The sequence below is a fragment of the Chiloscyllium plagiosum genome, chromosome 32 (genome assembly GCF_004010195.1).
Source record: "Chiloscyllium plagiosum isolate BGI_BamShark_2017 chromosome 32, ASM401019v2, whole genome shotgun sequence".
NCBI classification, from domain to species: Eukaryota; Metazoa; Chordata; class Chondrichthyes; order Orectolobiformes; family Hemiscylliidae; genus Chiloscyllium; species Chiloscyllium plagiosum.
Genome location: NC_057741.1, coordinates 5,418,479 through 5,442,546, shown reverse-complemented (window position 1 = coordinate 5,442,546; position 24,068 = coordinate 5,418,479). Strand labels below are relative to the sequence as shown.

General features: G+C 39.6%; 2 protein-coding genes across 2 annotated transcripts in view; one reads left to right on the top strand and one right to left on the bottom strand.

Annotated features, from left to right (window-relative positions):
* Positions 1-22,037, top strand: part of nudt6 (nudix (nucleoside diphosphate linked moiety X)-type motif 6) — a 135,899-nt gene extending 113,862 nt beyond the window's left edge. Inside the window, exons 4-5 of the mRNA XM_043674063.1 lie at positions 16,483-16,537; positions 19,259-22,037. Of these exons, the coding sequence (XP_043529998.1) occupies positions 16,483-16,537; positions 19,259-19,662 (459 nt within the window). The 3' untranslated portion in view covers positions 19,663-22,037. The remainder of the gene's footprint in view (positions 1-16,482; positions 16,538-19,258) is intronic.
* Positions 22,038-22,134: 97 nt separating this feature from the next.
* Positions 22,135-24,068, bottom strand: part of fgf2 (fibroblast growth factor 2) — a 101,137-nt gene continuing 99,203 nt past the window's right edge. The window contains exon 3 of the mRNA XM_043674065.1: positions 22,135-22,470. Within this exon, the coding sequence (XP_043530000.1) occupies positions 22,282-22,470 (189 nt within the window). The 3' untranslated portion in view covers positions 22,135-22,281. The remainder of the gene's footprint in view (positions 22,471-24,068) is intronic.

The following is a 24,068-nucleotide window of genomic DNA, read 5'->3' as shown; positions in this document are numbered from 1 at the left end:
GTATCATCAGCAAATTTGCTAATGTTACTATTAATACCATCTTCTATATCATTAATATATATTGTAAAAAGCTGCGGTCCCAGCACTGATCCCTCCGGTACCCCACTGGTCACCGCCTGCCATTCCGAAAGGGAGCTATTTATCACTACTCTTTGTTTCCTGTCAGCCAATCAATTTTCAATCCAAGTCAGTACTTTGCCCCCAATACCATGCACCCTAATTTTGCTCACTAACCTCCTATGTGGGACTTTATCAAAGGCTTTCTGAAAGTCCAGGTACACTACATCCGCTGGATCTCCCTTGTCCATCTTCAGAGTACATCCTCAAAAAATTCCAGAAGATTAGTCAAGCATGATTTCCCCTTCATAAAGGAGGAGAAAGTGAGGTCTGCAGATGCTGGAGATCAGTTGAAAATGTGTTGCTGGAAAAATCCATGCTGACTCTGACCTCTCCTGTTACTGCTATCCAGATATGTCATAATTTCATCCTTTATAATTGACTCCAGATATCTTTTATCTTTGGGGTATTTATATCCTCCACCTTGAAGACTGGTGTAAAATATTGATTTGAAGTAATTGCCATTTCCTGTTATTATTTCCCCAGTTGCATCCTCCAAGCTCCCACATTCCCTCCCCAGCCCATCAACCCTTTCCTTCCCACAACTACTCCCCCCCACACATCGCCTATCCATCCTTCCTCCTTTAGCCTCCTCAAGACACCCCCCCCAATACCCCACCCCTGAGCCATTCCACGTATTCAACATCCACCCCTGAGGACAGAACAGTCTGTCCTCAGCAAAGGACTCATGTTTATGCCCCTCCAACCCCACCTCAACGAGTTCCATGCCCGCCACGACGTAGAGCTCTTCTTCTGCCGCCTTCTTGTCTTCTTTGACAAAGATTCCAAACCACTCTCCAAGGACATCTTCTCCCACCTTCAATCTTCCTCTTCCACTTGGACACCATCTCCCAGCCTCTGACCTGGCCTGGAACTCTTTATTGCTGACTGCCGATGTGACATCAGTCACTTCGATTTCTCCACACCCCTCACCCACTCCAGCCTCACCCCATCTGACCGTGCAGCACTTCATTTACTTCACAGCAATCCTCATTTTATCATCAAACCCACTGGTGGGGGTACTGGTAATCTGGAGGAAGGACCTCTATATAGCAGAGGTTGAATGCCAGCTCTCTGACGCCACATCTACCTCCCTTTTGACAATGTCCCTTCCATGGCCCACTCTAACTAAACCTCCCACCAAGAATATGTTCCCCTCCCCATTGCTCTCTGCCATCCATAAGGACAATTCCCTTCACCACTCCTTAGTTCATGCCACCCTCCCCACCAAACCCTGTCCTCCCTGACACCTCCTCTACAACCTCACCTCCCAAACAGTCCTTCCAGGTGAGACAGAGGTTCAGCTGCCTCTCCTTCAACCTAGTTTACTGTATCTGGTGCTCCCGATGTTGTCTTCTTTACATTGGTGAGACCAAATGTAAGGGCACATTTTGTCGAGCATCTTAGTCGGTCCCATAAGGGCCAGCCTGACCTTCCAGTCACCACCCATTTCAATTCTCCCTCCCACTCCCTCTTCGACATGTCCTCTACTGCCACAATGAATCAAACTGCAAATTGGAGGAACAACACCTCATCTTTCGCCTGGGCAGCCTCCATCCTGGAGAACTCAACATTGAGTTCTCAAATTTCAAATAACCTTCCCATTCATCCCCAACTCCCTTTCCAGGACAGCCTCATCCCTTTCATCCCTTCAACCGACTCTTCCCTCCAGCTACCACCAGATTCATTCCTCTTAGCAACCAACCAGGTCGTACCCAATACTTGTATTCACCTAACACTACCTCACCACTCTGCTCCAATCCCCACCCATACCCTTCTCCCCTCCCCCTTTACCTGCAGCTCCCCTACCCCCACCCCTATTCCTCAAGAAGGATTATACCCGAAACGTCGAATTCTCCACCAGCTGATACTGCCAGGCTAGTTGTGTTCTTCCAACCTCCTGCTTGTCTACCCTACATTTACTTAATCTATTCTCTTATATATTCAGAGACCCTTTTGCTGTTTGTATTTACATTTCTTGCCAATTATTTTCCTCCCTTGAGCAAGTGGGAAATGATCTGACAATGAAGTGGAATGTGGAAAAAGGTGAATTTCTCCATTTGACAGGAAGAATGAAAAGCATATTAGCTAAATAGTGAGAAACTGCAGCGCTTTGAGATGCAGAAGCATCGTAATGCATGAATCCCAGAAGTTTGCATGCAGGCACAGCAAGTAGTTAGATTATCTAATAGAATGTTACAGTTAGTGAGGTGAATGGAATATAATAATAGATAGATTATGTTTCAGTTATGTAGGGCATACATAAGATCAGTTCTGGAATACTGTGTACAATAATGGTCTTCTTATTTACAAAAGGATGGAAATGTGTTGGAAGCGGTTCAGACAAGGTTTATTAAACTAATAATCCCTTTTATAGAACAACTAGGCTTATATTCACTGAAATTTTGAGGCAATTTGACTGAAGTATAAAAGATCCTGAGGAGTCTTGACATGGTAGATGTAAAAACCATGTTTCCTCTTGTGAATTGGGATTACCGTTTAAAACAAAGGGTTGGATGCTAAATGGAAAGATGAGGAAAAAACATTTCCTGACAGAGGGTTGTGAATCTTTGGAACTCTTCTGAAGGTAGTGAAAGCAAAATCTTTTAATATTTTGAAGTAGATAGGTTTTTGATAACCAAAGAAATGAAAAATTGTTCAGGGTAAGTGGTAATGTGGAGTTGTCAAATAAGCCATGATCATATTCAGTGGTAAAGCAGGCTGAAGTGCCTGAGTGGCCTACTTCTACTCCTAATTTATATTTTCATATGTATGTACGTATAAACTGGAGGGAAAGCGAACAGAATTAGGCCCACTACATTCTTTGATATATATTAATGAATAGCATTTGAGTATACAGAGCACAAGTTTCCAATTAACACAAAACTCAGAAATGTAATAAATAGTGAGCTTTCTATTAATGGGTGGAATTTAATGATGATGATGAGGAAGAACTAATTGAAGCAAATATCAGACCATCAGGTAATTACCCAGATAGTATTGGGCCTTTCACATGAACAAGACTCCAGTCGAACTGAAAACCTGTCCTTGAGAGCTGATGGCCAATCAGATACCAACAACTTTTCAGTATGGGGAACTGAACTGGGAATGGTGGCCACTGATGATTCTACATTCAGGTTAACGAGAAAGATCAATTATGTTTTCCTAGATAAGTGCAATTGTGAGCAGGAAAAGGATTGTGGAAAGGATGTTTTGGCAAGGTAGAGGAATGGCGGTTGGAAGCAAGGACTGGACAGTGGCTTCCAAGAGGCCAGTTTCAGGACAGGAAACCTATTATTGGGCACTGAGTGCCTGTAACAAGTGACTTCCTCCCAATAGGCTGCTGGAAAACATTTGGGGTTTCGCCACCCTCACTGGTTGAATATCAGTGGAATGTACCCTTAAGTGGATATTTAAAGATCTCAGTTGGATTTTGGACAGCAAAGAGGTCCCCACCATTCACTCTCCCACTCAATCAAGCAGTTTCCTCACCCCTGCAAACAGACCATCTACATTAAGTTATGCCTATTGACCTACAAAGAGAGATATTGGGAATTTATGAAGCCCACAATGGCAGGAAACATCATGGTCGAACCAACGTTTAGACAGGGTGGGAGATTTTGAGATGTAAGAATAAAGTCAGCAGTGTATGTGCAGCATGTCAAGCATGGGCAATTTATTTATTCATATGATGTGGACATCGTTGGCTAGACCAACAATTAATGCCAATCCCTAATTGTCCAGCAAAAGTGGTGGTGAGCTACCTTCTTATGAAGTCATAGAGATGTACAGCATGGAAACAGACCCTTCGGTCCAACCCATCCATGCCGACCAGATATCCCAACCCAATCTAGTCCCACCTGCCAGCACCCGGCCCATATCTCTCCAAACCCTTCCTATTCATATGTCCATCCAAATGCCTCTTAAATGTTGCAATTTTACCAGCCTCCACCACTTACTTTGGCAGCTCATTCTATACACGTACCACCCTCTGTGTGAAAAAGTTGCCCCGTACGTCTCTTTTATATCTTTCCCCTCTCACCCTAAACCTATGCCCTCTAGTCCTGGATTCCTCGGTCCCAGGGAAAAGACTTTGCCTATTTACACTATCCATGCCCCTCATAGTTTTGTAAACCTCTATAAGGTCACCCCTCAGCCTCCGACGCTCCAGGGAAAACAGCCCCAGCCTGTTCAGCCTCTCCCTATAGCTCAAATCCTCCAACCCTGGCAACATCCTTGTAAATCTTTTCCGAACCCTTTCAAGTTTCACAACATCTTTCCAATAGGAAGGAGACCAGAATTGCGTGCAATATTCCAACAGTGGTCTAACCAATGTCCTGTACAACATGACCTCCCAACCCCTGTACTCAATACTCTGACCAATAAAGGAAAGCATACCAAACACCGCCTTCACTATTTGTTAGACCTCAAACAATAACAGAATTTGCTGGAAAAGCTCAGCAGGTCTGGCAACATCTGCGGAGAGAAAGCAGAGTTAACATTTCAGGTCAAGTGATGCTCCCTCAGAATCCTCCACTCGACCTGAAATGTTAACTCTGATTTCTCTCCACAGATGCTGCCAGACTTGCTGAGCTTTTCCAGCAATTTCTGTTTTTGTTTCTGATTTACAGCATCCACAGTTATTTTGGTTTTTACTTTGCTATGGTCCTCAGCTGGAGTACTGAGTCCAGTCGCCACATTATAGGAAAGGTGTGAATGCATTGCAGAGTGAGCGCAGAAGGGATTTCTAAGAATGGTACCTGGAATGAAGCTTAAATCCACTCCCTGGGAGCTTTACTCTGCACTGAAAGAAGATTTTGCCTCACCTTGAGGCGCTTAATGCTAATGTTGCATCCTGGAAATTGAAATATGTAGCAATGCCCAATTTCTTCCCTTGACAAGCACAATATTTCACAAGTTACTGGAGGTCTCATTTTTTATTACTCACTTCCTGCAGCCGGTAAATATACTTACGCTAATGTAAGTCCAACTGAGCGATGACATGTCATTCAGTAAATACTAAATAACACGTCAGTGATTGAACAGCAGTGTGCAGGGAGATGTGTGTTGATGCAGCAGCTACACTAGATACTGTTTAATACTGGGTAAAACAATGACTGCAGATGCTGGAAACCAGATTCTGGATTAGTGGCGCTGGAAGAGCACAGTAGTTCAGGCAGCATCCGAAGAGCAGCGAAATCGACGTTTCGGGCAAAAGCCCATCATCAGGTACACTGCTTAATCGACATTTGAATGGGCTTTCACATCATTCCTGATGAAGGGCTTTTGCCCGAAATGTCAATTTTCCTGCTCCTTGGATGCTGCCTGACCTGCTGTGCTTTCCCAGCACCACTCTCTCAACTCTGACCTCCAGCATCTGCAGACCTCGCTTTCACCTCAAACACTTAGTGGCTGATCTGATAATCCTCAACTCCACTTTCCTGCCTTTTCCCTATAACCTTTGATTCCCATCCTGATTAAAATCTCTCTCGGCCTTGAATATACTTCAGGAGCCAGCCTCAACAGCCCTCTGTGGTAAAGGATTCCACAGACTCACTCCCCTCGGAGAGAAGAAATTTCTCCTCATCTCGGTTTTAAAAATGTAACACTTGGTCCTTATTTGATCCTCTGGTCCTAAAATCTTCCACGAGGTGAACCAGCCTTCCCATATCCACCCTGTCAAGTCCCCAGACAATCTTACCTCTCATTCTGGGAAACTCCAGGCAGTACAGGCCCAATCTACTCAATTCTCCTCAGAAGAATACGTGGGTATCTAGTGAATCGCCTCTGGACTGCTGCCAATGCTGGTATATCTTTCCTGAGCTAAATGTTCCAAAACTGTTCACAGTATTCCAGCTGTGATCTGAATAATGCTTTGTATAGTTTTAGTAAAACCTCCTGGCTTTTATACTTAATTCACTTTGAAACTAGATTCTGTCTGTGGTGTCAGTAATGACTGGGTAGACAAGAAGAATTAGACTAGACTAGTTTGAGCAAAACCTCCCTATTTTTACAATCCCTTTGCTTTATCGTAAACACTCCCTCGGTCCTATGCTGCAGAGGTGATTTGGAGTGTGGAATTCTGCAGCCATTCGACCCATTACATGTCTGATGGAAAACACAAACCTCTGATCCACTGGGTGTGACCCTCATGTACACAACTGTGTTGCTGGAAAAGCGCAGCAGGTCAGGCAGCATCCAGGGAACAGGAGAATCGACGTTTCGGGCATAAGCCCTTCTTCAGGAATGAGGAAAGTGTGTCCAGCAGGCTAAGATAAAAGGTAGGGAGGAGGGACTTAGGGAGGGGCGTTGGAAATGCGATGTGGAAAGAGGTCAAGGTGAGGGTGATAGGTCAGACTGGGGTGGGGGCGGAGAGGTCAGGAAGAAGATTGCAGGTTAGGATGCTGAGTTCGATGGATTTTAAACCCCAACACACAAGCAGATTGACATAGACAAATAGAAAAAAATAGATGTTATGAGTGGAGAAAAAAAAATTAAAGGAGCACAGTCCAATAGCATTGATCCACAGGATTCAATGAGGTGTTCTCTTACTTCTTCCAAGTCCTTTTGGTCTCCAGACTTCTTTCCAAGTCTTTTCACTTCTTTACTGCAGGCACAGTGTGGTTGTTCAGTCTTTCAGTAACTCTCAATAGCAGCTTATAGGCAAATGGTGAATGAGACTATCTAGCCTTGTTCAATCCGTTGTTACTTCCCTGCAAGGAGAGAGAGTGGTGCTGTGTTTTCAGGGTCTGGAGACTTTCTGCCTCTATATTGTTTGTGTACTGGCTGTCCAACTGCCCAGGAGCCAAGCAATAGCCATGATGTCATGCTGACGACTCCTGGTTCACACAACTAGTCCTGATTGAAAAACCAATCAATAACCTGTCTCTGGACAAAACCCACAGTGCACATGAATCTCCAGCGTCTTCCCCCACTGCTTGAACCAAGCAGCAACATAAATACAAGTTACAATGAGTGTCAGTCACTTGTTTAAAACTACATCTTCTTCTCTAGTTTTCTTGGTTTAAAGTAGTATATATTTTCCCATTTGGTCCTCAGTCCAAAAATAAACACATAATGTTAAAAACGTGGTCTTTACAAATGACTGGCATTGTACATATCTGCAGTAAACAGTGTACCCTGCAGACGTTTTGGGTACAGGCTGGATTTTTCAGAATGATGGGTGAGGAGAAATCTATTTTATCACAAAGAGAGGCAAATGATTGAAACTGAAACCTGTTGTGTGTTTATTCTCAATCATCAGGACCCATCATCGTGTATCGTTCCTGATATGGCTAATCATTTGCTATCTTTATATTAGATGTAGATCCATCAATCTGGTTTCCTTAACAAATAGAAAATTATGGATTATTGTAAAACAAAATTTGATTCCACAAGGATACAAGATTGGTTTTCGAAATATAAATATTTACTCTCTAAATAACAACACACATCAGACTAAAGGAAAAACATGGTATGTTTGAAGAAATTCACTTTAAAAAAGTTTGGCTAATAAGTTTGAACTCCTCAAGGCAACACAAGTGTAAGCTTTGAGATGTTCATGTGGCTGTCAGTCTGATATTCTGGTGCGCCAAGATTGGAAGTAAACAAACACGTTCAGTTGTCACTTGGAAAGTTTTCAGGTGCTATTTAGGGATTCTTCATTGAGAGCATTTGGATCAAAGCTATAGGTACCATTGTGGATCCACTACAAGGATTCTTCCAGAAACAGGAGAACTGAGCTGCGAAGCTTCTATCATTCAATAGGTTTCTTCCCAGCTGAAATTCCAAACAACATTTCCAAACAGAATGAGCACCCTCTCAATTGTAGAAGAAACAAGATTATTTTCCCTGAAGTGAGTTCAACCAATGAGACCAGCAATGTCTGGAACCATGTGGTTTCCAAGAATTGCCTGTTTTTAAAAAAAAATCCCATGTCTTTTCATTGACCTTTAAATAAAACAATATAGAAATCTCCACAATGTTACAAATTCAAGTTTACAAATAAATTATTTTTTAAATGATGTTTTAAAAACATTCATACTTCCTTTCAATTTTCTTTTACTGCCATGATGTCAAGGTGCAACCCCAACATCACCAGCTAAGGTGGAAGCATTCTGTGCAAGTCTCACCTGGTTGTCTCATATTTGATTTGATTTGATTTGATTTGATTTATTATTGTCACGTTTACTGACATACAGTGAAAAGTATTGTTTTGCATGTTAACCAGATAAATCATACCTTACATAAGTACATCAGGGTAATAGAACAGATTGCAGAATTTGGTGGAACAGCTATAGAGAAGATGCAGAGAAATATCAACTCTAATAATATGAGAGGTCCATTCATGAGTCTGATTACAGCAGAGAAGAAGCTGTACTTGAATCTGTTGGTACGTGTTTTCAAACTTTTGTATCTTCCGCCCAATGGAAGAGATTGGAAGAAAATATAAGTGCGGGAGGGGTATTTGATTATATTGGCTGCTTAGCTGATGCAGTGGGAAGTATACATGGAGTCAATAGAAGGAAGGCTGGTTTTCATGATGAACTGGGCTATGTTCACAATTCTGTAATTTCTTGCGGTCTTGGGTAGAGCAATTGCCATGATGCATCTGGATAGGACACTTTCTATGTTGCATCAATAAAAAATGTTAAGGGTCATTGTAAACTTGCCAAATTTCCATAGCCTTCTGAGGAAGTAGAGGTGTTGGTGTGCTTTCTTGACTGCAGTATTGACATTGATTGCCCAGGATAGATTGTTGGTGATATTTACTTAGAATCATAGAGATATACAGCACAGAAACTCATCCATGCTGACCAGATATCCTAAATAAATCTAGTTCATTTGTTAGCATTTGGCTCATATCCCTCTAAACCCTTCCTACTCAGATACCCATCCAGATGCATTTTAAATGTTGTAATTGTACTAGCCTTCACCACTTCTCTAGCAGCTCATTCCATACACTCACCACCCTCTGCGTGAAAATATTGCCCCTTTTTAAACATATGTCCTCTAGTTTTGGACTCCCCCACCCCAGGGAAAAGATCTTGTCTATTTACCCTATCCACACCTCTATAAGGTCACCCCTCAGCCTCCAATGCTAAAGGAAAAATAGCCCAAGTCTACTCAGCGTTTTCCTTTGGTTGAAATCCTCCAACTCTAGTAACCTCCTTATAAGTTATTGCTGAACCATTTCAAGTTTCACAACATCCTTCCTAGAGCAGGGAGCCTAGAGTAGCATGCAGTATTCGAATAGTGGCCTAGCCAATGTCCTGTACAGCTGCAACATGACATCCCAACTCCTATACTCAATGCACTGACCAATAAAGGCAAGCATACCAATGCCTTCTTCTCTATCCTATCCACCTGTCACTCCACTTTTATGGAACTATGAATCTGCACTTCAAGGTCTCTTTGTTCAGCAACACTCACCAGGACCTTTCCATTAAGTTTATAAGTCCAGCCCTGATTTGCCTTTACAAAATTTAACACCTCACATACCTAAATTAAACTCCATCTGCCACTCCTCGGCCCATTGGCTCATCTGATCAAGATCCCGTTGTATTCTAAGGTAACCTTCTTCACTGTCCACTACACCTCCAACTTTAATGTCATCAGCAGAATTACTAACCATACCTCCTATATGCTTATCCAAATCATTCATATGACGAAAATGACAGCGCTGATCCTTGTGGCACACCAATAGTCACAGGCCTCCATTCTGAAAAACAACCTTCCACCATTACCACCCCTCTCCCCACCACCCTTGATCCAGTTCTGTATCCAAATAGCTAGTTCTCCCTCTATTCCATGTGATCTAACCTTGCTAACCAGTCTACCATGAGGAACTTTGTCGAACACCTTACTGGAGGACAAAGATCACCTCCACTGCTCTGCCCTCCTCTGTTACTTCTTCAAAAAAAACGCAGTCAAGTTTGTGAGACATGATTTCCCATGTTGACTATCCCTAAGCAGTCCTTGCCTTTCCAAATACATGTAAATCCTGTCTTTCAGGATTTCCACCAACAACTTGCCCATCACCAATGTCAGGCTCACCAGTCTAAAGTTCCCTGGCTTTTCCTTACCATCTTTCTTGAAGGTGGTAGCACGTTAGCCAACCTCCAGTCTTCTGGCACCTCGCCTGTGGCAATCGATGATACAAATATCTCAGCAAGGGCCCAGCAATCTCTTCCATAGCGTCCCACAGAAAGGTACACCTGATCAGGTACTTATAGGAACTTGAAGCTCTCGACCACCTCCACTTCAACACCATTGATATAGACTGGCATGTATCCTCAACTATGCTTCCTGAAGTTGAGGGAGAGATTGTCGTCCTTACACCAGCCACAAAACCATGTGTCTCATCCTGTACTCTGTCTCATCATTGTTTGAGATCCGACTCATTATGGTGGTGTCATCAGCAAACTTGTAAATGGAGTCAAAGCTGAATTTGGCCACATGGTTGTGACTTTATAAGGAATATAGTGAGGGGTCGAGTACATAGTCTTGTGGAGCACTGGTGTTGAGGATGATTGTGGAGGTGTTGTCTAATCTTACTGATTGCAATCTGTAGATTAGGAAGTTGAGGATCCAGTTGAAGACGGGGAGGCAGAGTCCTGGGTCTCAAAGTTTGGAGAGGAGTTAGGTTATAATTTTGGTGTTGAAGGCAGAGCTAAGTCAATAAGTCAATGTCCTTGTTATCCAGATTCCATCAATGAGTGTAGGGCTGGAGAGATGGCAAATGCTATGGACCAATTACGATAGTAGGCAGATTATAGTGGGTTAATGCAATCTAGGAGGCTGGAGTTGAAGTGTGTCATAGAATCATGGAATTCCTACAACGTGCAAAAAGGCCATTCAGCCCACACCGACCCTCCAAAAAACATCCCACCCAGACCCACCCCCTCTCTCTTATCTCTGTAACCCTGCAATTCCCACCTAGCCTGCACATCCCTGGACACTATGGCCAAATTAGCATGGTGAATTCATCTTATCTGCCTGTCTTTGGACTGTGGGAGAGAACCAGAGCACCTGGAGGAAACCCCATGCAGATATGGGAAGAATGTGCAAAGTCCAAACAGGCCTGAGGCTGGAATCGAACCCAGGTCCCTAACACTGTGAGGCAGCAGTACTAACCATTGAGCTACCATGCTGCCCCTTTTTCATATGCATGGAATCGGTCTGTTTTGGCAATAAGACATTTTTTTCAAAGAATATCATACTCTTAATCAGTGGAATGTCCTGGCAGTGATGAACAGGCATCCTCTTTGAACACAACACACTTCAACAGGTTGCCGTATTGATGCAAAGTTATCAGCTGACAGAGGGTTACCAATGAAAAGCTTCCTTTACCACCAAATTGAACGTGCCTTCTGTGCAAGACACTGGTGCTTCTAATATTGATTATAATCATATGGGATAGGGCCAAAAAAGAAAAAGAAGTCATCCAGAGTTCCAGTAATGATATCAGGAATGACATACTGTTGACAAAATCTCAGCCATTATACAGATTACCAAAAGCTCAGTTAAAGGCTCAAAAAATTCATAAATGGGGTCATCATGTGGAGAGCTGTAGGTAGGGTATTCCAGAGCTTGGGGGTTTAACAACTGAAGGAGCATCATGAATGATGGAGTGTTTAAAATCATGAACACTCAAGAGACTAGAATAAGGTTATGGATTTGGAGGAGGTTATAGAGACAGGCCACAGAAGGATTTGAAAACAAAGACAAGAATTATAAAATCAAGACCTTCTTGACTGACAGCTAAAATAGGTCAGCAAGCACAGAGGTGATTGAGAGCTAGATTTCTGCATATTAAGACAGAGACAGCAATACTTTGAATAATCTCAAGTTTACAGAGGCTAGAATGTGGGAGATCAGCTTGGAATACCTTCTAGGTTTGACTATAGGTTACGGAGGCAAGAGTGAGCATTTCAGTAGTTAGGTTTAGGTTGTTTTTTTTTGACTGGCACAGACTCGATGGCCAAAGGGCTTTTCCCTGTCCAGTAGGTCTCTATGACTCTACAGTAAAATAAAAATCAGATCAAATGACAGGATTTCCACCTAGCTAAGCAACAATTTAGCTAAATTTACATTTGAGAAAATTTGCAATCATCCACTACCAGATGTCAATCATTTTAAACCATTGCATTGTTGAGAAGGATAGTGATAGTGAAGGAGATTTGTGTATGCTGACAACATGCCATGGGCTGTGGCCTGGAATTTTGTTTCGGGTGCATTCAGAGAGCTGGGAAGTTTCCAAGTTCATGCCACCCTCGTGGAGGTGGTTGTGGTTGGAGGCTAGGGAAGGGGTTGGAATGCTGACAGGATCTTCATTCCAGGGAAGCTTGGGGCAAGTAACATGAGGAACAGAGGCATTAGGAGATAGTGAATACTGCAGATACTGGAGAAGTCAGAGTCGATAAAGTGTGGCACTGGAAAAAGCACAGCAGGTCAGACAGCATTTGAGGAGCGAGAGAGTCGACGTTTCGGACTTAACCCTTCATCAGGACGGGGAGGGGGGTGGGGGGGAAGGGGTCTGAGAAATAAATGGGGAGGTGAGGCTGGGAGAAAGGTAGTTGGGATGGTGATAGGTGGCTGAAAGTAGGAGGTGATTGTGATAGGTCGGTGGAAGGTGTGGAGCGGATGGAAGGGCAGAAAGATGGACATGTAGTTCAGGTCAAGAGGGCAGAGGCAAGTCGGAGGGTTGGATCTGGGGGGAGGGGAGATTTGGAAACTGTTAAACTCAATGTTGAAGCCCTGTGGTTGTAGGCTCCCAAGCCAGAAGATGAGTTTTTTTCCCTCCACATTGATGCAGGTCAGTGGCAGCCACAGCAGTGCAGAGTTCCAAGGCAGACTACTTAAAAGGTATACTTTATTCTCTGGAACTTCATCCCACTTATTTTCTGAACCATTAGATGCTCTAATCCTTGCCCCTCATACCCTATCCACTTCCCATGTCGATTTATGCCAATTTATACTCCCCCACCCATCACCCTTTGTCCTTATACCTTCCATGCCAACTCACCCAGAATCCACCATTGACAAACCTCCAAAACTGTGCTCAGATTAAATAAAGTAATAACTATTTAATACAGACTTTATTTAATAAAACCATTATCATTCATAAAAGTCCATTCAATGTGTTTAACATCCATGTAGTTAATCCTGTATAAAAATAAACATTTGTATTTATAACTATTAAAGACGGGTAGTTCTTCAATAACCTTTAAATTCAAACAGTTTACAGGTCCACTGTGGTGACAATAGGTTGTGGAAAGCAATCAAGCAATAGGAATGCTCTGATGATAGCGCTTAGCATTTTGAAGAAACAGATACTGAATTTGCTATAATAGGTTTTTCAATTCTCAGACCTAGTTCACTTCATCCAATTTTTAAAATTTACAGTTCTTCAATCCTTAGGCTGGATTTTTGCAGAATTGAGAGACTACACAGATCTTTACGCAGATGAGACCCAATTCCAGAATTCCTATCCTTCCAAATTTCATCAGGTTGGTGTTTTAAAAAATTCTCAAGGTCAAGGACCAGGCTCGCAGGAAAGTAGTCTGACACAGAACAAACAGCCAAGAGGCGAGTCTGCTAGAATATAAGTGTTTTATTCCCCGCAGCGTCGCCACAACCAGGTCTCGTACTTACAACGGGTCTGGTTTATACTCACTCTACGTGTTACCGGAACTGGGAGCCGTCAGTTCTCGTAGAGCGGTTGCCAACAACCCACGCTCGGCGGTTAAACGCAACCCCGGAGCAGACTCTACCGAACTGGAGACTTTTCCAGCTGATATACTCTTTTCGAGATCTAAACATTCATGAGAACAGCAGAGCAAGGCTGAAAAACACATTCCATTCTGGTCACATACAGATAAGAAGATTCACACGGGAAGGTGTGTAATAAGATTCACACGGGACTAAGCGACACCTTCCATTTTCGGTTAGATTCACACATGTATTGGGACACAATTTTAACCCTTTCACCACAGTTGGGAGAAGGGTGTAAACAGCCCCACTTATGGCCTGCACTATCGTGGAGATGGGAATCTCCTAGTTTTCCTGCAATTTTCATGAAGTCTGGAGACCTCAATTCCTCTCTGGGATGATGAACTTTATGAACCATTGTCTAGATGTGGGAACCTTCTTAAAGAAAACCTCAAAAGATCTCACAAATACTCTCATTCCATTGTGTTTTTTCTCCTGCTTCAATTGCCCCTTCATTGCTTCATGCTGTTCTACCCATCCTAGTATTACCTCATATCCTCTATACCCTACTGTAGAGTTAATTGGTTTGTGAAATGTGTATCAATTGTATAATTGGAAAAGCTAAATAAAAGTTATTCGTGACTTTAAACCACTGTTATCAGAAACTATAACTAATTGACACCTCTATCTTTTGTAAATAAATACTGTACCATTGACAAAACAGAGTCAAGAGAAAGAAAATCATGCAATGTTTTCCCTGGTGTGCACTTACTCAAAATAATGGAAGTCTGGCCTCTTAATTAAGGCTAATTATCCCTTTTAACAATCCCACTTTGGCATTTGACAGTCTGTGGCCACCTCCAAAACTGTTTATGGACTTGGCAGTCTATTTCAAATACATACCCAACTCCATAGAACAAAAATTATGCCATCCAACATGCTTTCTGCTGCATTGTCAGTACCAATCCAGGAATTTTCCAGATTCCCTATACCCACATCTCCACATGAAAACCCCCAGTCTCTTAATCAATCTTCACAAGCATTTGTGCCTAGTCTGAAAATACTCAAGACTAATTTCAAGTGGCTGAATTGAGTTTGGGTTTCCATCGTATGAGAGTCATTCTTCTGGTCCCGATTCCTGTTCCCCAACTTCCTTGGTGAAAATAGAATCAGCCAGAAATTGAGGCAGCACTTCCAGACCCAGGTTCTGCCTGATACTTCTCATGTCTCCAGGTCTCTGAAAATCAGATTTCTGATCACGTCACCCAAGGGCAGTTTGTAATTCAGAAAAATGGGGATGATTCTTTATTTGTGATTGTGAGGAAATAGTGGATTACAAGTTCACTGTAAATGTGTTTGCAACCGAACTGCATTAAATACACTAAATAAAACCATCCAGTAGAGTCTCCTTTTCCAGGCATCAAAATCTAGATCACTTTGCAACAGGTGACATAGTCAAAGCAATACATCGAGTGAGCTAGAGTTCAGTGATGAGGTTTTTCAGCTCAATTCAGCTCACACTATCCAATTATCGCACAGGCTAAGGTGTAAGGTGTAAGGTTGGTGCAGGATAAGAGATCTGTTTATATTTATCATTAAGACAGGTAGACATGTAGATGTTAAAGACATCAAAAGGATAAGATGATAGTGTGGGGAAAAAAATCCTGAGGTAGATCAGACATGAACCAGTTAAATGGAATAGGTTTGGCCCTCTCTTGCTCCTATTTTCCATGTTATAGGAATGAGCCCAAGGACCATAAAATACTAAAAAAGATAACACCTATAAAAAATGATTCTGATACTGATAGTTTTTCCCCAGAATGTTTGAGGCACTTTGATCATAGTTACATGTAGGTGATCTCCAGAAGGCATTCTAATTACCTTTGCTTCCTTTTTATAATCAGTACAGATTATTTAAACCACATTGCAATAATTTCATATTAAATCCAATAGACATAAAATCAGACTGATCGCAAAAAACATTCAAACAATTTAATGCTTTTGGTGGGACTCTACATAAATTTTACAATCCAGAATTGACTTGCACAATTGTTTTAATGTTTTCATTAGATAGACATTGAAATACAAAAAACAATTCTCATCTATTTAAACAGACCAGATAATACAGGAAAAACTTTTAAACCAGTGCAGTACAGGACAGTACTACATAATACAAACTTTCATTGAGTACATTGAACAGGATTCAAATACATCAACACACTTCAAAAGGCCACTACTGAAAATTAATACAATAATGCATTAGTATGATTACAACCTTGCTGCAGCCTGTAGAAGTTTCTAAACATAGCAGCTTGTCTTTTTTAAAATCAACTCCACGATTCTCCCTATTAATTTAAGAACTAGCAGCATTTTTCAATTGTTTTCTTTTTAAAAGGAAATAAGCTTCCTTTCTTTGAAAAGAAACTCAACACTTCTCTCCCATTTGTTCCTAGAGCATCAGTAGAATGAAACACTGTCATCATTTCACATACTTTAAAAAAAATGTAGCTGCTTTATTTAATTTAAAAATCAACAGAAAGCATTTTAATAGTTTTGCTTTTAAAAGGAGTTTTAAAATGTAGCGAGTAATATTATATCACATTTATAACAGTTTACTTTTAGTGACTTGCACTTTTATTTCTTTTTTAAAAGATAAAAAATGCTTGGAAGTTTCCAGGAGGCCTCTCTGATCTGGGTGAAGATATTGGTGAGTACATATAAATAAAGCAGCTTTGAATGTGTTAAGCCAACAACTGTAATAATGCCATCCCACTGCCCTCCTGTACTTTAAATATTTAAGAGCAAGAATAAATATTCTCAAATATATTTGCATTTCCATTTTGAATAATTTTGGTTGTTTTGGGATTTACTTAGACTTCAGTATTCAAACATTACTTGTAGATTTATCAGTTCCACTATAAGAGAAACAAGTTATAGTTTTAAAACAGCGTTTGAATTATTAACTTATAAAACTCAATTCTTAATTGACTAAAACTAAATTATTTAAACAAAAAGAAAAAATATTAGGGTGTTACTAACAAAAGTAAATAACCAGTTAAAACTTCCTTTACTTTATAAACCTAGTCAGCTGAGTGTTACGTATCAAAGAAAGACCGGTTTTGTTAAAACAAATCATTTGGTGCTTAGGAGGCACTGTAAAGGGTACAAGACCAATTCCACTGCTGGCAAATAATTCTGGTGGAGAAACAGATCGCTAGATTAATTGAATCAATTTTAAATCCATGTTTAAACAATTTTGATCATTTGGTTTTTTTAATTTACCAGTCTGTAACATGTTACTAGGGGGTACTCATACATAAATTTGAAGTAAGAACTGACCATCTCATTATAGGATGACTTAAAAAAAGAAACATTGATTTACCATTGTTTATCTTTTTTGCTGTCTGTTTGCTACTGGCAATAATCTAATGGATTTTCTGTTACATTTTATCCTTTGCACAAAACTGTCAGTGTGAAAATACTTGTGCTTCGAGAATAATATTGCAAGTTTAAAACTTTCTGATTTAAATGAATGCTGTTCAAGAATATCAGAATTAAAAATTGTATAATAAAAGCTCACTTAATTCCAACTCAAAGGAGTCCTCTTATCAGTGTTTTGTTGCATCGAGAATGCATTGGATAATTCTGAAATTTGTTCACATACAGTCTAATTCTTGCAGCTGTGCTGTTTCTTTTATGCCTGAAATGCTTTTAAGCAATTTTCGGCATAAAAGCTCAGTGTGTATGCTATATTATCATCAAGCTAAACCTGTTTTACAGATTTACATCTGTATGTTAAAATAAATATTCACATTGGCAAGGGATTTACAACCTTCAGCAGAGGCCAGTATGCTGTTGCTAGTGGGTATTGATTAAGTTCTTTTTTGTTCAGCTGGGGTTTTATTGTGCTGTGACAATGAAGTTCAGGACCTTTGTATAAAATTCCTTGCAAAAGTTATTTTGATTCTTAAAGAGTTAGCCTAATCAAATTGGTCTCTTGTGAAGTAACTGTCATAAAAAGGACAGGAAACATATGCAGAGCACTTCAGAATTTGCTACAAAACAGAACGGCAAAGATCATTGCTGATCTACTATAAATGAAAAATGTATGTGATTTGAAAAAGTAACATTAAGGGATGATCAAATGAAGTAAAATGTAATTGACAAAAACATCTCACTTTGGAATAATATTTACTTGCATTTGTAAGTCTTCACAGCAACTGGATTTGATTGACAACCTTAAGTTAAAACAAATTATTTGATGTCTTTATTACAAGCAATTAATCGAATCAGTTATCTACCAAGATAAATCTTGTCTTCCTCTTTATTGCCATTAACACAGGTTAAACATCTGCTTAACCTTTAAAGTAACATTCCATTTTTCAAAACATGTATTGATAAAATTAGTTTTCACTTTGTTTAAATTATCATATTAAATTGTTAATAATGGCATTCAATGTATCAGAGACTGACATTTTATGCAGAATAAATGACAGAATGCCCATTGACCACATATCCCAACCATCTCCAGCTTTGACAGAAGTGCTTTACTTTGTGTAATCTGCGGCCCAATATGCACGTGCTAGATGAACTTAATTTAAAAACAAACTTGGTTCCCTACTATTCTTTGCAGATGGAACAGTATGAATCAGCAAGCGGCTATAATGGATAATGTCCCACATATGCAAACAAAACAAAAACTTAAACATCTAGATATATTAAATCAGCAATAGGTAATTTATACAAAAATTAAAGCATTGCTATCAGGAACAGTTTAAAAGGAAAATAGAATGCATAGGTTAATGAAGATAGTAACCATGTATGGTGTTCAGGAATGATTATTGCAGAATGCTGCAGAAATAATCTGGCCTTGTAGACCAAAACAAGATTCATTCAAGGAATGGGGTATGCAAATGATTTACTTGCAATACTCATAATTGCACAAAGGTATACCTGTACAGTTTTATGAAGTTCTGACATTGTAATTATTTTACAGTACCATGATAGAGTGGGTTACATTCTTTTTAATGATATCCAGTGATGGGTGTGATTTTTAACTAAAAATGAACTAACAGTTTCTCAAGGTAAAGTAACACAACCCATGGAGGAAGTTGACAGATGCCTTAAAACTGTAGCATTCAATCTGATCATACATTATGGAAACGTAGCTACATGCACTTTGTCGGGCTTTGACAGGTATTCAATGTAATTGAATGAGTCTCCAAATAGCAGGCCAACAAACCCGGAATTGGAAAGTGTACACGTGAGATGCCTTGAAAAACTTGCACCCTATTTATGCTGACTTTGTAGCTGTGGCAATGCTGCACTTCTGCAATTAATGTATGAAATCTCAAAATGTTGGTAGTTACATTACCATTTCAGACATCTTCCAAAAATGCTTAAAAATAAGTCTGGCTGTTGATTCTAGGTGAAACAGCTGTCCGAGAAGTATTTGAAGAGACCGGAATAAGGTCCAAATTTTTATCACTTCTCAGCATCAGACAACAGCATAACCATCCAGGAGCCTTTGGGAAGTCAGACATGTACATTGTTTGTCGTCTGAAAGCTGTCTCGTTTGACATCAATTTTTGCCAAGAAGAATGCCTGCGGTGTGAATGGATGGATCTGGAGGAGCTGGCCAGAAGTGAACACACAACACTTATAACCAGCAGGATAGCCAAGCTGATATTTTATGGATACAGGGAAGGCTTTGACAAGATTGATGTAAATATGACAGAATTCCCAGCAGTTTATACAGGCCTTTTTTACAAACTTTATCACAAAGAATTACCAGAGAAATACGAGAAGCTACAACCAGATGGAATCAAATAGGTTACGAAGGAAAATAGTTATTATGAAGATTAGAAATTGAATTTGTTCTATCTGTCCAATCAAATAAACAAATAATTGGTGCAATATAGAATGGGTAAAATCCAATTTTGTTCAGTGTTGAGAACTACATTTTTGCAACATTTTTATTCAAATGTATAAAAACCAAGCTTCTCAATACATCACTTCAATTTCAAAAATGGCAGATTCCCTCAGGTTTACAGTTCATATGTTTAAATATTGAATTAAAGATATATATACAAAATGCCTCTTATTATCATTCATTCATTATTTCTTCCTTTTCAAAATTGTGTTTACAAATGAACCTGCAGCATATTTTCATTTCATTCTTCATTTATAACTTCACAAAAAATAGTAGGGGAAAAATACTAAACAAATTTTTTTTAGAATATGTTTGGGTATATCAACAAATTTTACTTCTGTATTTTTTGACCAAAATAAACACCCCAAAAGCATTTACAGAGCTAATTATACAATTTAACTCTATATATGCAACATATCAAATATCTTGAAAAAGGAAACAGACAGCTTGAGGAAAGGAATTCCAGAGTGGAGGGCTAGGCATCTAAAGATAATCTATTGGGAGGACACAGGGAATCTGTATAAGACCAGAGTCAGAGGAATGCAGAGTTCTCAAATGGTTGTGGGCTGGAGGCTATTACAGAATTGGAGAGGAGCAAGATTTGAATAAAAGGTACTGAATTAAAGATCACAGCATTGCTAGATGGCAAGCAATGTTGGTCAGTAACTTGAGAGGTTATGGTTAACCAGGACTTGGTGTAAAGTAGCATTCAGGCAGCAGTTTTGGATTATTTTAATGTTAAAAAGGTGTAAGGTGGGAGATTGTCAAGAGAGAATTGGAATAGCTGCACAATTACATTTGGAAGTTAAGACATGGATGAAAGATTCAGCAACAGATTAACTGAAGCAGGAAGGACAACAGGTAGTACAGAGGTTGTACAGGCAGTCGTGATGATGGTGGTGTTGTGTGATTGGTAGCCCAGCTCAGAGGCAAATAGGATAAATGGTCAAATAATAACAATGCAAACAGTCTGGCTCAAGTTCAGCAAATGGCCAGTAATGGATATGCAAACAGTGATTAAGAAACAGAGTTTGTGGCAGAGGCTTAAGATAATGGCTTCACACATCAAACACCTTGGACTTTTACGGCTTTGAAAACAATGCTCCTGGTAAATGAAAACTAAATTTATGATAAATGTATCAATTTGTTTTATATCATCTTCAATAACGTTCTTCAGACTACAATATAATGTTTTCCATATGAAATCAATGTTGGGAAAATTATGCAAAATGCCTGACTAAGATGGGTAGGTAGAAGAGACAAAAGTAAATTAACTCAGCAGATTTACTTCAGTCTCCTTATAACATGTACGATGGAAGGGAAGGGAGCACTACAGGGAAAAAAAGGCGGATGTATTTTTAAATATGTGTCCATGGAGCTGTGTCCAGTTGAAACTGTATTTATGATGATCTGATTGTGTTTAATTTCCAATCAATGCTGCATTATGTTTATTGAAATTTGAACGTGTCAGTGTCACATAGTCCAGAGCATCAGTTATATAATTTGAAACTATCACAACACTGTGACTGTGACAGTGAAAGATGTTCAATGTCTTTAACAGAAAGCACATAATCCTGTAGGGTTCATTAGTTTTACTCAATACATATTGATGCACACTACTTTGAGTTAATTTAATGGCTAAGGTAATTCTTGGTTATTAAGACCTTAGCCATAAAGGACTAGAGTCCAGTCCAACCTAATTTACATATATTTATTTAAGTAATCTACATTGATCATTGCTTTTCTTTGGTCATCCTCAAATCATTCCAGCCCATAACTAAGAAATTCATCATCTATTTTGCTGTACTCAAAGTAAAACACAAAATGAAAAAGTTGCTAATAATTCAAAAAAGTCAGTAAAACACATTCCAAAAATGAACATAACATTTCCACAACACCTTTTGGATAGTTAACAATACATCCAAGTTAAATATTTAGGACTCTGCACATGAAACAAAGAACCAATGAATTACTGAATTTATATTTTTAAAAATGAAATATTTCAATCTGGCAGTGGGCAAATTGAAACACCTAAATGTTTGATTCTAATTGTGGACTTGTTGCCAGTTCAAACTGTGTCAGGGAATCAAATGCGACAGTTATTGGGACTGTAGTGTATGTAACCCTTTGAATGACTTGATAAGTAAATACTGTATCACAACATTAACCTCAAGTCTAAATCAAAATTACTGTGTGTTATACAGTTATGAACCAAAATTAACCATTGATGATTTACCACATAAACCAGTATATGGGATTATATACACGACACTTTGGTGTTTAACTCTGCATGATTTTAAAAAACAAATATGTGATAACATTTTACTAAAAATCACATTTTGTATAGCGTGATATTGCACAGCTGATTTACTGCAGTTTGTAAAACCGCCAAAACAACTTGAGAGCATGGCGACAAGATACTGTGTACACTGGTGCCTTTCACAGCAATAAAACAGTCATGTCAGTTTTGTGTTTGCAAAATTGCCATTTTTAAATAAATTGGGAACAGCTGGAAAAGACTATGAGCACTTTGCAGACATCGGCAGAAATAGAATTGCTTTCTGTCCTGGTCCAGTTTTTGGTCCGGGTTTGTACTGTCCAGTTCTTTTGAGAGCAACATACCAACTTTCATATTTCTTTGAACGATATGTATTGTAGTTATTTGGCTCCAATCTTTCATGGAAGAAACATTCATCTGTTGGCAATTTCTGAAATAGAAAGAAAAGTAAAATAATAGTTTATTTTTCCTCAAAACAACAAGGGGGATTTCTTATCTATTTGTCCATGCATAAGATTTTAATGTTTCAGAAAGAATCAAGTCTGTGTTCACTTCCTGTTGTCACATTTTTACAACTGTGTATAATGGTAGTGACCAAATAAGCCTCTTACACTTTAACCTCTCAAAGAGCTGTGACACTGTGGAATTCACTTCCAGAGTTAATAACAGAGGCAGAAAATATGACATTTAACATTCAGTCGAGTAGGTCAGTGAAGTAAAATACTAGATGTTGAAAAATGGAATGAGTGGATAAACATAATTAGGGTTCTTGCATGCCTAGAGCATAAGTGTTTCATATTTAAGATGACTAGCTGGTGCCCATAGTGTAGGTTTGATGAAGTATCTGTGTAGAGTCTTTTACTTGTAATTCCCAGATATTAGACTGACTGGTCTGTAACTCCCAGGATTCATGCTGACCTCAGAAACGTCAAGGTCCCTCTCGGTAGGGAATACAGAAGCAAAGTATGCATTTAGGACCTCCCCTATTTCCTCTGACTCCAGGTGCTAGCTCCCTCCACTATCCCTGAACAGCCCTACCCTCACTCTGGTCATCCTTTTGTTCCTCACATTAGTGTAGACTTTTTTAAAGCATAAACAATTTGAGAGAGATTTTCAGAGGGCTGAATTTTACAGGACATGGTTTTCTCTGTCTCCCTGCTAACTGACAAGTCGATTGATCCACCAACTCAAAAGCCAGCTGCTCTAAAAAATTTTATGCAGGGTGCAGCATTGATTTCTTTAGGGTGAAACCTCCGCTGTTTTATAAAGGTATTGGTTCTGAAGGGGTTAATGTTTGTGATATTGGCTCCACCTATTGCACCAGTGTATCTCATTCTGCTCTGGCTTTTGGAGGAAGTTATGTATTTTTACCAGCTCTTTAAGATCCTAACAATCATGTCTTACCCAAATGGAGTTGTACTTATCTCTATCATATAATAAACCTTTTTATTTGAAGAAGAACTGTATCTCTTCTGTAGATACTCTACAGTGACACACTGTGTATCATTAATCACTAGTTTGGCCCAAAACAAAAGGCAGTCTAGTGACTGCAAACTACCTAAAAACATTTGCTGAGTTACCACATAATGGCAGAAGTGGCAAATTCTACAAGATTTAGCAATAAGTCATCAGGGAAAATACTATATTGTTGCAGCAGTACAGATCTGACTCCCATGAGTAGAACAAATCCAAAAGACCAAGGAAAGCAACAGATTTGAACCAAATTAGTTTATGACTTTAACAGCATTACCACTTTAAGATGACAGTCAGTCAGTCAGCTGCTGAAATGCTATTCCCAACAAGTGGCGACAACAACAACTGTGGAAGCAGAAAGGTGGCAAACTCAGTACTCTAAAGGCAAAACTTCATTCCAAAGCTGGTCAGAAGCTCTCGGGCAGAAGTGTGGACCATGCAGGGATAGAAAATCCAGCTACACAGATACAAAGGCCTTGGTGTTGGAGGTTGTGTGTAGAGCAACTGAAGACTCCAGGAGATAAGGTTAGAAATCCCAAAGGAAAAAGGAATAGC